The following is a 14,016-nucleotide window of genomic DNA, read 5'->3' as shown; positions in this document are numbered from 1 at the left end:
ACTGTTGTGTTTCACACGGACACTTATTGTGACGCACATGAAACCAGGACCAACCCCCAGTTGGATGTTAGTTCTATGTTCAGTTGGATCCAAATGTGTTTCAGACTGAGCTGACAGATCAGAGGGAAGAGATGGAACTGGACTGGTTTGTAGTAAGGTTCTAAGAGTTTAGGATTTTTCATTATACTTTAGTTTGATTTAGTTTGGACTTTTTTTCTCTAATTCAGTTAATTTTAATTTGTTTTTAGAGCAGGTTTGCTAGTTTTTAATAGTTTTCTTTTTTTATATATAAATGCTTAGTTTTAGTTTAGTTTTAATTTTTTTATATATATTTTCTCTTCTTCTCTGTCGTCGTATTCAAATAAATCCCAGACAGGACTCTGCTGCTTTCTCCCAACTTTAGTCTCCATGTTTCCAGGTAGAGTGGGGACCAGAAGACGACTGGAAACCACAAGTGAACACAAGTGACAGACCCTTAAATATCATATGGTGCCAGCAGATAAAACTGCTTGAGGGAAATAAATTGATTTTATATCAATCCGGCATTGACAAAGATGAAAACGAAGGGAATTTTATCCATAATTTTTATCCATCTTAGTTTTGTAAACACACAATACAGTTTCAGTTAGTTATCATTTTTTTCTTTTAATTATAGTTTTTATTTATTTCAGTTAACGAAAATGTTTTTTCAATTCTAGTTTTCATCATTTCATTAGTTTTCGTTAACAATAATAACCTTGGTTTATAGTCGTTTATATCTCTATATATTTTTATATATACTTTTATATTGCAGTTACTGTTGTTGTTATTTCTATATAGATACCCCGCCCCCCCCAAAGGGGAGCCAAGAGGTATTGTTTTTGGTTTGTTTGTTTGTTTACACTTTAGCAGCAAAACTATTTGTTGAATTCAGACCAAATTAGGTTTATAGATTGCCACTGACCCAGAACAGAAGCGATTACATTTTGGGAAAAGTAGGTCACAGTAAAAATTTTTCTGAATTTTTAACCCCCCCCCCCCCTTTTACTGATAATAGGTGAAATGTGTGTATGCTGTCTATATCTGACATCAGCACATGCATAGACATGAGGACATCAGCTGGATCAATGCCAAAATAAGATGCAATACATGCAAGGGGTGGGCTTTGTTGTGCCTGGAACCACTTATTTCTATATCAGGGGTCTCAAACATGCGGCCCGGGGGCCAAATGCAGCCCACTAAAGGTTCTAATCTGGCCAGTGAGATGAATTTACAAAGTGCAAAAATTCTACAGTCAAGGCTGTGGAATTTCAGTTCTTTTCAGGTTATTCACATCTTTTTTGTTTGGATAGTTTATAAAAGTAAGTATTTTCATAATTTAATGGGTGGTGGGGGGGGGGGGGGGGGGTTGCACTAAAACAAAGACAAAAATTTGGAGTTGTCATTATTTATATCAGGGGTCTCAAACATGAGGCTCGGGGGCCAAATGCGGCCCGCCAAAGGTTGCAATCTGGCTCGTGGGATGTTTTTGCAAAGTCAAAAATTCCACAGTCTTGAACTGAATTAAGCAAAAAAAAAAAATTAGCTAGAATTAAGGAAAAAATGTTGAATTAAGCAAAAAAAAAAAAAAAATCTTCAATTAAGTAAAAAAAATCTTGAATTAAGCAAAAAAAAAAAAATTTAAATTTAGCAAAAAATGCTGAATTCCGCGAAAAATCTTGAATTAACAACTTCAAATTTTCGTCTTTGTTTTAATGCAGAAAATAACATTAAATTATGAAAATATTTACATTTCCAAACTATCCTGTAACAATAAAATGTGAATAACCTGAACAAATATGAACAACCTGAAATGTCTAAAGAAAATTCAGCCCAGTTTGAACTCTTTTCTTCCTGTTCCTCAGTGTTTAGTGTAGATCTGATCCAGAATGCACATGGACTAATGAGAAGTTGAGGCAGAATATTATTAAAATTGCACTGATTTTTCTTAAGAAATTTCAGTTTTTTCGGGTTATTCACATCTTTTTTGTTTGGATAGTTTATAAAAGTAAGTATTTTCATAATTTAATGGGGTTTTTTTCTTTACTCTAAAACAAAGACAAAAATTTGGAGTTGTCATTATTTATAGGTTATTATTTGACTGGTCTGACCCACTGGAGATCAAATCAGGCTGAATGTGGAACCTGAAGGAAAATGAGTTTGAGAGCCCTGTTCCATATATATAAATATCTTTTCTATATCCTTTTACTTTTATACTTTTTGTGGCGGCTGTGTCAGCTGGTTCTGGAATAAAGGACAAGTTGTTCATCATTTTCAGAGGTTACTATATTTTTTTTGCCTGTTCAGATACTGGTTTAATGAAACCTAATTAATCACCAGCTGCAGCTCTAAACGCAGCCTGTCATCATGGGCCTGGTCATCAGACTGTTCTCCACCCGTGGGTGTGTCGGCTGGTGTGTGTCGTATTGTTGTGCTTGTGCGGTGTGTGTCTGTACCTGTACTCTGGGGTCGGTGCTGACGGAGTTGAGTCGTCTGAATGAGGTTTGTCTTGAGAGGCTGTTAATTTCTTCCCTGGGGAAAAAGATCACGGCACATTGGGAGGATTTACCGAACAATAGAGCGAACAGTTAAAGTGAAGGGTCATAGTATGTACACAGTTTAACCAAAACATGTGCAGTCATCACAGTTACAGGGGGATTAATGACAAGTCCTGTGACGTCTACGAGGAGCGTGGGCTCACGTTTTCTCACTCAGCTCCATCTCCAGTTTTTTATTTCGGTGGCGGTGGTGGCGGTTCACCAGGAGGACGACGACGACCAGGGTCAGGACCAAAACTCCGGCTGATGCGCAGATAATGATCAGCAGAAGGTTGTCACCTGTTATTTCACCTTTCAGGAAAGATTTCTCTGGAGGATGGAAGAAGGAAAACACACAGTTTACACACATTAAAACTACTGTGACTACCTGCACAATCCAGTTAAAAAGCACCTGGTTATGTCAACTCTCCACCACAAGGGGGCAGCAAATGCACATGATTACTCCTATACCAACTACTGGACTCATTTTTTATTGGGGTTTTTATTTTTTTATTTTTCCTTTTAATTTTGTTAATCTGGTCAATTCCACTGAGATACTGGTACGTTTAACCCTTTCATGCATGAATTATGAGAACCTTAATCAAAATTTTTTCCTGAGTGTTTTTATTCCTCTGCAGGCATGAAAAAAACAATGTGATAGAAAATTTTCTTCTGAAAAATAAATTTAAAAAATAAAATAAAAATATCTTCTTTTTTTTTTAAATACATAAAAAAAAGTAATAATGACAAAAAAAATTCTTATGAACCTATTTTTCATGAAGTTGCAAAAATATCCACTCAGCTGGACACCACACGCTTAATTTTTGACGCACAGAAACATGTATTTACTGATAAATTGTGTGAAAACTGTGGGGAGGGCTTGTGATTCTGGGGGTTTATCCTCAGGAGAGATCTACATAATGTTACCAATTCATGTCAGAAAAGATATGTAGTGTCTTAAAACTTTAATAAAGAAATGTGTAAAAAAAACAAAACAAAAACAAAAAAACAATGAAAAGAACAACAAAATCCATGGATATACAAGAGAACAGCTTTAAACAGCTGTCCACTGTAGTGACCACTATGCATGAAAGGGTTAATCAAGATTTTTTTTTTTTTTTCCTGAGTGTTTTTATTCATTTTTAGGCATGGAAAAAAAAAACAATTTGATTGTTTGTTTGTTTTTTTTAATGAACCTATTTTTCATGGAGTGACAAAAATGTCCACTCAGCTGGACACCATGCATTTCATTTTAGAAACAAAGAAACATGCATTTACTGATATACAGTGTGAAAACTCTGAATAAAAACACTTTTAATGCTGCTAATCTGACATTTTCTCACATCTTAACATACCGGTATGGAGATAATATGCAAAAAAAAAACCTTTTTGTTTTAAAAAAAAAAAAAACAGAAAAGAAAACTTAATTACTGTCTAATAATAATTGCCAATTTTTTTTACACTCAAAAATGTTAGTGCAGATCAGGTTTATTTAGAACAGCAAAGTTATAGCAACAGTCTGAATGTCAGTGTATAGTATGGTGCATAAGTGTCCACTGTGTCGGCTGATATGGAACTAAAACAGCAAAACCCATGAATATACAAGAGAACAGCTTTAAACAGCTGTCCACTGGAGTGACCACTATGCATGAAAGGGTTAAGTCAATAAATTCTTTTTTTTTTTTTTTTTTTATCAATGTCATGTAAACCTAAATGCAAATATGTAAATAATATGTATATATGTACAGAACTGGTACTATAAATAGAATCTCTTTTAAATTTCCTGTTCACTTTTAAATATTTCTGCCTCTCTTTTTGCACTTCTTTTTTTTTTTTTTTTGTAGTTTTGCAGCTGTAAACACTGCAATTTCCCCACGACGGAATCACTGCAGTCATATCTTAACTTATTTTTGGTATTTTGTTTAGTTTTTGAATACCTTGTTTTGACCCATATCTAGAATTATAAATAAATATAAAAAGTCCTCACATGGTTCGTGGGAGGAGAAGTTTCTGATACACATCTGTTTTTGCTTGTCATTTTCACTGACATATTGGATTTTTGAAAAAAAAAAAAAAATGGTGTGTTCTGGATTCAAACATATGAAATGTGAGCCATTTTTCATCAGACGTCAGAAACTAAAACATTCAGAAATAACTGGTTTAACTGTCAATCATGTGCTTAATTTGTGGTTTATAATGATATCGATCGCTTAAATCAGGGCTCTCAAACTCATTTTCTTTCAGGTTCCACATTCAGCCTGATTCGCTCTCCAGTGGGCCGAACCAGTAAAATAATAACAGAAAAACCTATAAATAATCAAAACTCCAAATTTTTGTCTTTGCTTCAGTGCAAAAAAACTCATTCAGTTATGAAAATACTTACTTTTATAAACTATCCAAACAAAAAAGATGTGAATAACCTGAAAAAAGTGAAATTTATTAAGAAAAAAAGTGCAATTTTAACAATATTCTGCCTCAATTTATCATTTCTACATGTGCATTATGGATCAAATCTACAAAGACACAACACTTTACTTCAGACATTTCAGGTTGTTCATATTTATTCAGGTTATTCACAGTTTATTGTTACAGGATAGTTTGTAAATGTAAATATTTTCATAGTTTAATGTTAATTTTTGCACTAAAACAAAGACAAAAATATGAAGTTGTCATTATTTATAGATACAATGTAATATTTTTTTCACATCAAACCGAGAAGAAAATATGGAGTCATTATTATTTTTTGTAGGTTATTATTCTATTATTTTACTGTAGATCAGGGCTGTCAAACTCATTTTAGTTCAGGGGCCACATTCAGCCAAATTTGATCTGAAGTGGGCCAGACCAGTACAATAATAACATAATAATATAGAAATAATGTCAACTCCAAACTTTCCTCTATGGTTTAGAGTGAAAAAAGTAAAATTATGGGATGAAAATGTTTCCATCTACCAACTATCCTTTAAAACAATGTGAATAACATGAGCAAACTGAAATTTCTAAAGAAAACTATGTGCAATTTTAACAATATTATGTCTCAGTTTATCATTTAAACGTGTAAATTACAACTTACAGATGACAGTGGATCTACAAATACACAAGACATTTAATAACAGGCAGAATATTATTAAAATTACACTTCAGACATTTTAAAATGTTCATATTTGTTGAGGTTATTCGTGTTTTTGTGAAATGTTAGTTTTAGTGTAAATACAGTAAATTGACATGAAAATGTTTACATTTACAAGGACAAAAATGTGGAGTTGTGATCATTTATAGGTTATTATGATAGGATTTTACTGGTCCGACCCACTTGACATTAAACTGGTCTGTATGTGGAACCTGAACTAAAATGATTAATGTCTTCAGTGGAATTTTTGCATTTCACAAATTCATTCCAGGGGCCAGACTGGACCCTTTGGTGGGCCAGACTGGACCCTTTGGTGGGCCAGACTGGACCCTTTGGTGGGCCAGACTGGACCCTTTGGTGGGCCGGATTTGGCCCCTGGGCCACATGTTTGACACCTGTGCTGTAGATCATATTGGTCTGTATGTGGAACTGAACTAAAATGACTTCCACAGCCTTGACTGTGGAATTTTTACACTTTGCAAATTCATCCCACGGGCCGGATTGAAACCTTTGGCGGGCTGCATTTGGCCCCCGGACCACATGTTTGAGACCCCTGGTTTAAAGTCTTCTTGAAGTTCTAAAGGTGTCGGACAAACACAGTGGAGGAAAAATGACCAATATTTACCTCTGAGATGCACTAAAGTGAGGAATATAATGGAGATAATTAAAGTATAGGAAACTGTACAGATGTAGAAACCTAAAAAGGTGGACGTGTTTGTAATTACCCGTTACGGTGAACATATACTCTGTCCTCCCTACTCCTACGTTGTTGGTGACCACACACTCGTACAGTCCGCTGTCATTCAGGCGTAAGGCCCGTCCAAACACCAGTCTTCTCCCGACCACCACAGTCCCGTCTGGTAGAGCTTCTCCTTTCCTGTGGAAAGTCAGACAGACAGACCTCATTACTTCACCTACAAGATAAAGAAGTAATCTGGTGCTTTATTTAACGCTGCACTGTGGAAATACTCCATTAAAAAGAAAATATATTCAAAATGTTGTGTACCAAGGTGAAATGGAGAGACTCCGCCCCTCCTACTCATGCACAGTGGTTCCATGACCTTATGTCCTCCTTAAAACTGGAGAAAATTAGAAACTCAGCGTACTACTACCAAGGTTCTAATAGTTCTGGATTTTTCAATATAGTTTAGTTTTATTTAATTTTGACTTTTTTTCTCTAATTCAGTTTGTTTTAATTCATTTTTAGCGCATGTTTACTATTTTTTATTAGTTTTTGTTTTTTCTAAATGCTTAGTTTGAGTTTAGTTTGAGTTTTTTTTTAATCTTTTTTCTCTTCCTCGCTGTCATATTCAAATAAATCCCAGACAGGACTCTGCTGCTTTCTCCCAACTTTAGTCTCCATGTTTCCAGGTCGAGTGGGGACCAGAAGACGACTGGAAACCACAAGTGAACACAAGTGACGGACCCTTAAATGTCATATGGTGCCAGCAGATAAAACTGCTCGACTGAAATAAATCGATCTCATATCAATCCAACACTGACAAAGTCGAAAACGAAGGGAATTTGATCCATAATTTTTATACGTTTTAGTTAGTTTTGTAAACACACAACACCGTTTCAGTTAATTATCAATTTTTTTTTTCTTTTAATTATAGTTTTTATTTATTTCAGTTAACGAAAATGTTTTTACAATTCTAGTTTTCGTCATTCCATTAGTTTTTGTTAACGATAATAACCATGACTGCTACATAGTTTTACAGTATATTGGGCTCTTTTTAGTCATATTGTAGAATCCTCAGTGTATTCTGACTCATGCACCTTTTATCAACATGCACAATTGCATCCTGACAGGAGAGGGACTGTGATGGGCCTTTAACAGAGAACCGCATGGAGACCAATGGGATTACTATGAGGATTTTTTATTTAGTATTATTATTATTATTAGATAGATAGATAGATAGATAGATAGATAGATAGATAGATAGATAGATAGATAGATAGATAGATAGATAGATAGATAGATAGATAGATAGATAGATAGATAGATAGATAGATAGATAGATAGATAGATAGATAGATAGATGGAGGGATGGAGGGATGGAGGGATGGATGGATTAGTTTGCACCTGCGCCTGCACACTGCTCTGTACAGGTGGAGCCCAGAGTCCCAGTCAGGGAAAGGGAGGAGGGTGGAGTGGATCAAAGCATTTTACAGACTAGATGGGTGGGGGGGTGCTGTATTTTTGTTAAAATATTATGTTTCAACCATGTACTGTATATGGACATTGATCTGTGGTGTTATTTCTACTGTGATAGATAGATAGATAGATAGATAGATAGATAGATAGATAGATAGATAGATAGATAGATAGATAGATAGATAGATAGATAGATAGATAGATAGATAGATAGATAGATAGATAGATAGATAGATAGATAGATAGATAGATAGATAGATAGATAGATGAGCATGTGTGTGTGTGTGTCTTGGATTTTTTTTTTTTTTTCTTTTTTTTTGGCCAGTTATGGGTAAGGAACTAAATATGGTAACTTCATTCACCTTGATTTTCTACATAACAATAAAACATTTTGAAAATTTCTCCAAAGTAATAAAGTCTTCTGTCCTCCAACAACACACTAAGGTTGAACTTTAGAATGTCAGACTATTTCTATGAGTGACCTGTAAAGGGTTAAAAACAAAGGGAGACCAAGGCCGACAGGTGAACTTCAACTTTCTGCCTCTATTCCAAAACTCCTGAGAAATGTCTCCACCATTCACCCAAACAGACTGAGCATAAAATGTACTACACAAATCCACCACTTCTGTTCTACTTCTGTTTGAGGATGCTGTTAACTATTCCACACACTAGCTAAATCTACAAACTAGCGAACTGAGTTAGCATTTACTGAGGGAAGGAGCTCATATTGTGTTAGCTTTGTGAGACACTGAGGAAACAGGACACGTGGTGACAAAATGTTACACCTAATTAACATTTTGGCTGTGATCAAAAAGACACAGACATCATGCTGTTATCGTCTGGTCCTGGTGCAGATCTGATACACTCTGACCTGGTCTCCATTTGGGAGGTCTTAACTACATACTGTTTACAGCAGGGGTCTCTAACATGCGGCCCGGGGGCCAAATGCGGCCCGCCAAAGGCTCCAATCTGTCCCCTGAGATGAATTTACAAAGTGTATAAATTCCACGGTCCAGGCTGTGGAACTCATTTTAGTTGCAGTTCCAAATCCAGACCAATCTGATCTACAGTCAAATAAAAACAGCAGAAGAACCGACAAAAAAGAATGACTGCAGATTTTCTTCTTGGTTTGATGTGAGAAAAATATTACATTATGTCTATAAATAATGACAACTTCTAATGTTTGTCTTTGTTTTAGTGCAAAAAATAACATTCAATTATGAAACTATTTACATTTACAAACTATCCTGTAACAATAAAATGTGACTAACCTGAACAAATATGAACAACCTGAAATGTCTAAAGAAAATTCAGCCCAGTTTGAACTCTTTTCTTCCTGTTCCTCAGTGTTAAGCGTCTTTGTAGATCCGATCCATAATGCACAAGTAGAAATGAGAAGTTGAGGCAGAAGATTTTTAAAATTACACTGATTTTTCCTTAAGAAATTTGGTTTTTTTCAGGTTATTCACATCGTTTTTGTTTGGATAGTTTGTAAAAGTAAGTATTTTCATAATTTAATGGGTTTTTTTGCACTAAAACAAAGACAAAAATTCGGAGTGGTCATTATTTATTGGTTATTCTGTTATTATTTTACTGGTCCGGTCCACTGCAGATCAAATCGAGCTGAATGTGGAACCTGAAAGAAAATGAGTTTGACATCCCTGGTTTAGAGAACTACTGCATTCTATCATATAAGTATGACTTGTTTAATTTGTAAAAAGAGATAAGAGATAAGATAAGATATGCCTTTATGTGTCCCACATGGGGAAATTCCAGAAGTAACCTGGTGAGAGGTAACAATAGTAAGCACATCATTTCCTTGTGAAGTGTAATGGACGAGAAGATAAAGTAGCATTAATGGAGAAAACCAAGTAAAAGTATGTCACTAGAGTATTTAGTTACATTCCATCAGTGGTTGTGACACACAGATGACCCATATAGAAAGTCATGAGTCACAGTAATGGTTGATACAACAGCTGTGACTCATTTTAGAGAGAAATTAAATCCACATTCCAGTTGAAGTGCAGGAAATACAATGGCATCTTCTCTAAAACAACATCAGAAATGCAGCCGATGGTTTGCATCAAGGTTAAAATAGTTTTGGATTTTTCAGTATAGTTTAGTTTTATTTAGTTTTGACTTTTTTTCCTGTAATTCACTTAGTTTTAATTCGTTTTTACAGCAGGTTTGCTAGTTTTTATTAGTTTTTGTTGTTTTTTCTAAATGCTTAGTTTTAGTTTCTTTATATCTTTTCTCCGTCGTATTCAAATAAATCCCAGACAGGACTCTGCTGCTTTCTCCCAACTTTAGTCTCCATGTTTCCAGGTAGAGTGGGGACCAGACGACGACTGGAAACCACAAGTGAACACAAGTGACGGACCCTTAAATATCATATGGTGTCATCAGCTAAAATTGCTTGAGGGAAATAAATTGATTTCATATCAATCCGACGTTGACAAAGACGAAAACTAAGGGAATTTTATCCATAATTTTTATCCGGTTTAGTTAGTTTTGTAAACACACAGTACAGTTTCAGTTAGTTATCATTTTTTTCTTTTAATTATAGTTTTTATTTATTTCAGTTAACAAAAATGCTTTCACAATTCTAGTTTTTGTCATTTCGTTAGTTTTCATAAACAATAATAACCTTGGTTCCATGTCAGAAAGACGACACTATTAGATATCTTCTCCATTTATCACAACACTGGAAGAGAAAGACTGGAAAAGAAGCAATGTTTATTTCTTCATCAAGGCATCACAATTGGTCACTGAGTCCAGCCATAAAATGAACGTCCACCAATAAAATTAAAACGTCTTGCATGTTGTCATCACTCTCTGAAGCAATCACTAAAAGAAACTTCGTGAAAAGATAAGAACAAAAGAGTGCGCAGCCAAAAGTACCAATGTCGGACTGTGAAGTGCAGTATGGTGCCAGCAGTTAAAATTGCTCAAGTGAAAAAAATCGATTTCATGTCAATCCGACATTGACAAAAACGAAAACGAAGGGAATCTTATTCATAATTTTTATGTTTTCGTTAGTTTTGTAAGCACACCAAGGTTATTATCGGTAACGAAAACTATAATTGTAAAAACACTTTCGTTAACTGAAATAAATAAAAACTATAATTAAAAGAAAAAAAAACTTGACATCACTATATATTACAACAAGTGATATGTTTGTTTTTTGTTTTTTTTTCTAACATGATACTGTTTTTATTCATAACAACTGGCTCCACTTTTTCTACTCTGCTGTTTAACCATGGAAGCTCTTGTCGTTTTCATCTCTCTATTGTCCATCCTCTGAGCAGTTGGACACATCTGTGTTAACACAAAATTCCCAAAACTTGGACAGATGTTGGTACAAAAACAGAGCAGATTTTGGGTTTTGGACTGCACAAACCCATAGTTTCGCTTCTGCTGGGAGATTTTCCTGACAGCTCGACGGTGAATGACAGGTACCTCCTGAGGATTTTTGGCGCTGCAGCAAAGAAAGCAATCACCTGAAGACGGCTGAGGCCTGACCCACCGATGTAGGAGGACTGGACAAACATAATCCACAAAATGGACAGATTTACACTTCTGTTGACACTACATGCAGAACTTTACACGAGAAAGTGGAAAAAATGGACTGCTTTTCGTAGGGATAATTAATGTGGGTACTGACCAAGGTTATTATCGTTAACGAAAACTAACGAAATTACGAAAACTAGAATTGTAAAAACATTTTCGTTAACTGAAAAATAAATAAAAACTATAATTAAAAGAAAAAAAACATAACTAACTGAAACTGTATTGTGTGTTTACAAAACTAAATAAAAAGTATAAAAATTCTGGATCAAATTCCCTTCGTTTTCGTCTTTGTCAATGTCGGATTGATATAAAATCGATTTATTTCCCTCAAGCAATTTTATCTGCTGTCACCATATGATATTTAAGGCTCTGTCACTTGTGTTCACTTGTGGTTTCCAGTCGTCTTCTGGTCCCCACTCTACCTGGAAACATGGAGACTAAAGCAGCAGAGTCCTGTCTGGGATTGATTTGAATACGACGACAGAGAAGAAGAGAAAAGATATAAAAAAAAACTAAAACTAAACTAAAACTAAGTATTTAGAAATTAACAAAAACTAATAAAAACTAGCAAACCTGCTCTAAAAACAAATTAAAACAAACTGAATTAGAGAAAAAAAAAGTCCAAACTAAATAAAACTAAACTATAATGAAAAATCCAAAACTATTAGAACCTTGAAGCACACAATACAGTTTCAGTTAGTTATCATTTTTTTCTTTTAATTAATTTTTATTTATTTCGGTTAACGAAAATGTTTTTTCAATTCTAGTTTTGGTCGTTTTGTTAGTTTTCGTTAACGATAATAACCTTGGTTTGCATGACAGAAGCTCTTCATAAACACCACACAGGATCAGGTTCAGCGCTGTGTGTAACCACCAATTTGCATGCACCTGAACTGGGCTTCCAGTCCGCACCCGCTGCTCTGAACATACCAAATAAATAGTAGGTTTGGGGGATTTGAGCGGCTGAGTCCCACAGTGCGCAGGCTGTCTAATGGAGAGCCGCTTTCTCATCAGGTCCACAGAGACGGGTCAAGTTGCCTCGGTTTCGCCGCCTTTGCAGCAGCAGCCATTGAACTGCCTCTGCTTAACCCCCAAACCGGGGCCGGCTTGGGTTTCTTTTCCCAAAACCCCACCTAGCTTCTCTAACAGGCCCTTTAGAAAAGAGTCTGAGGTGGAGATTGCATCTGACACACAGGAGATGGTTGAAAAAGATACAGATAAGGTGAATGATCCACCTTCAGCAGCCAGAAACCTTCAGACCTGTTTAACTGACTCGTGCATTTTGCTGAACAAATATTTGGATGTCATTTAACCACAACATTAATGCAACTGGGTCATTTAGATGCACAGATTATTATAGCTGATGAAAACTAGGACTAAACTGTGGAATAAATTGAGGACACAAATCTACTTCATTGTCTTTTTCTCCTCAGTTGCAGGAAAAAGTGGCTCTGTGGGACCTATAAATGTAAAACAGGCAGCATGGGCTTAAGAATGTGGAGCTCATTTTGGATATTTAAAAAATGGTACGTAGGGCAATTTTTAAAGGATACAGTTGTTACGATCTAATAAGTAATAAGTAAATAATTTATTTTTGACTCTATATTAAATTACCATTAATTTGGATGGTTCTGTTTTCTATTTTTCTGGTTTAGAAAGAAGCTTTTTATGTTTTGCTTGTCTGTTTGGTTGTATGCATTGTTGTTTTTTCTTTTTCTTATATTGAATGCTGGGTAGCTTAATGTGTTCTGTAGGACAGGCATTAATGTCAGCATTCTGCTTCTGCCTGGGCCTTTCACTCACTAACCTGGTGGGAATGTTTGGAGTGGGGACACTGGTTTTATGTGATGACTGAAGAAAGAATTTCATCATCATCTGCGGTGGCCCAGAGGTGCAACAGCCCAAAAAATAATCCATTATAAGAAAAACAAGAGAACAGCCCATCCATCCATCTATCCATCCAAAAAATGTGCAACATGATATATCGCGTAAATTTCAAGTTGTTCATGTTATTCTCATTTTTCAACAGACACTTTGACATTTTCATGATCCACTTGAGATTATATTTATCACTTCGTTCTTTTTTTGCTGTTCTCTCTGTTAGTTATCATCTAATTAACTTTCTTATCCACTTTTGTTCATTTTGTTGCTTATTTGATCCTTTTCAACTTTATTTTAGTAGATTTTTGCTTATTTTTTTTCCACATTATTTATTATTTTGTAGTTTTTTATTCTCTCTCTCTCTCAAAGTGCGGTAATCGAACACAGTTATCATGTTCATTGTGGTGTCTTATTCCTCTGTTATATGTGTCAGTGTTTGTCTTACTTTTTGTATGTTTGAAAAACTGAAAATGAATAAAAATACACTGATCAAAAAGTTAATTCATTCTGTTTAGACGTCGTTCACCTTCCATTTCCTTCCATGACTGTTACGCCTGTTATCACTGAAAACCTGAATGCAAACTAATCCATCCCTCCATCTATCTATCTATCTATCTATCTATCTGTCTGAGTCTGTCTGTCTAAAAAATGTGCAATGTGATACAATGATATCACGTAAGTTTCAAGTTGTTCATGTTATTCTCATTTTTCAACAGACACTT

At 35.1% G+C, this 14,016-nt stretch overlaps 1 protein-coding gene across 2 annotated transcripts in view; it reads right to left on the bottom strand.

The window, feature by feature from the left end:
• Positions 1-14,016, bottom strand: part of nectin4b (nectin cell adhesion molecule 4b) — a 72,819-nt gene that overhangs the window by 21,519 nt on the left and 37,284 nt on the right. For both annotated transcript variants that reach the window (XM_030159497.1, XM_030159498.1), the window contains exons 6-8: positions 6,411-6,562; positions 2,720-2,885; positions 2,475-2,550 (exon numbers count right to left, since the gene is read on the bottom strand). In XM_030159497.1, the coding sequence (XP_030015357.1) occupies positions 2,475-2,550; positions 2,720-2,885; positions 6,411-6,562 (394 nt within the window). The remainder of the gene's footprint in view (positions 1-2,474; positions 2,551-2,719; positions 2,886-6,410; positions 6,563-14,016) is intronic.

Source organism: Sphaeramia orbicularis, chromosome 17 (assembly GCF_902148855.1).
Source record: "Sphaeramia orbicularis chromosome 17, fSphaOr1.1, whole genome shotgun sequence".
NCBI lineage: Eukaryota > Metazoa > Chordata > Actinopteri > Kurtiformes > Apogonidae > Sphaeramia > Sphaeramia orbicularis.
The sequence above is the reverse complement of the archived record's forward strand: the minus strand, read 5'-3'. Positions and strand labels throughout refer to the sequence as shown.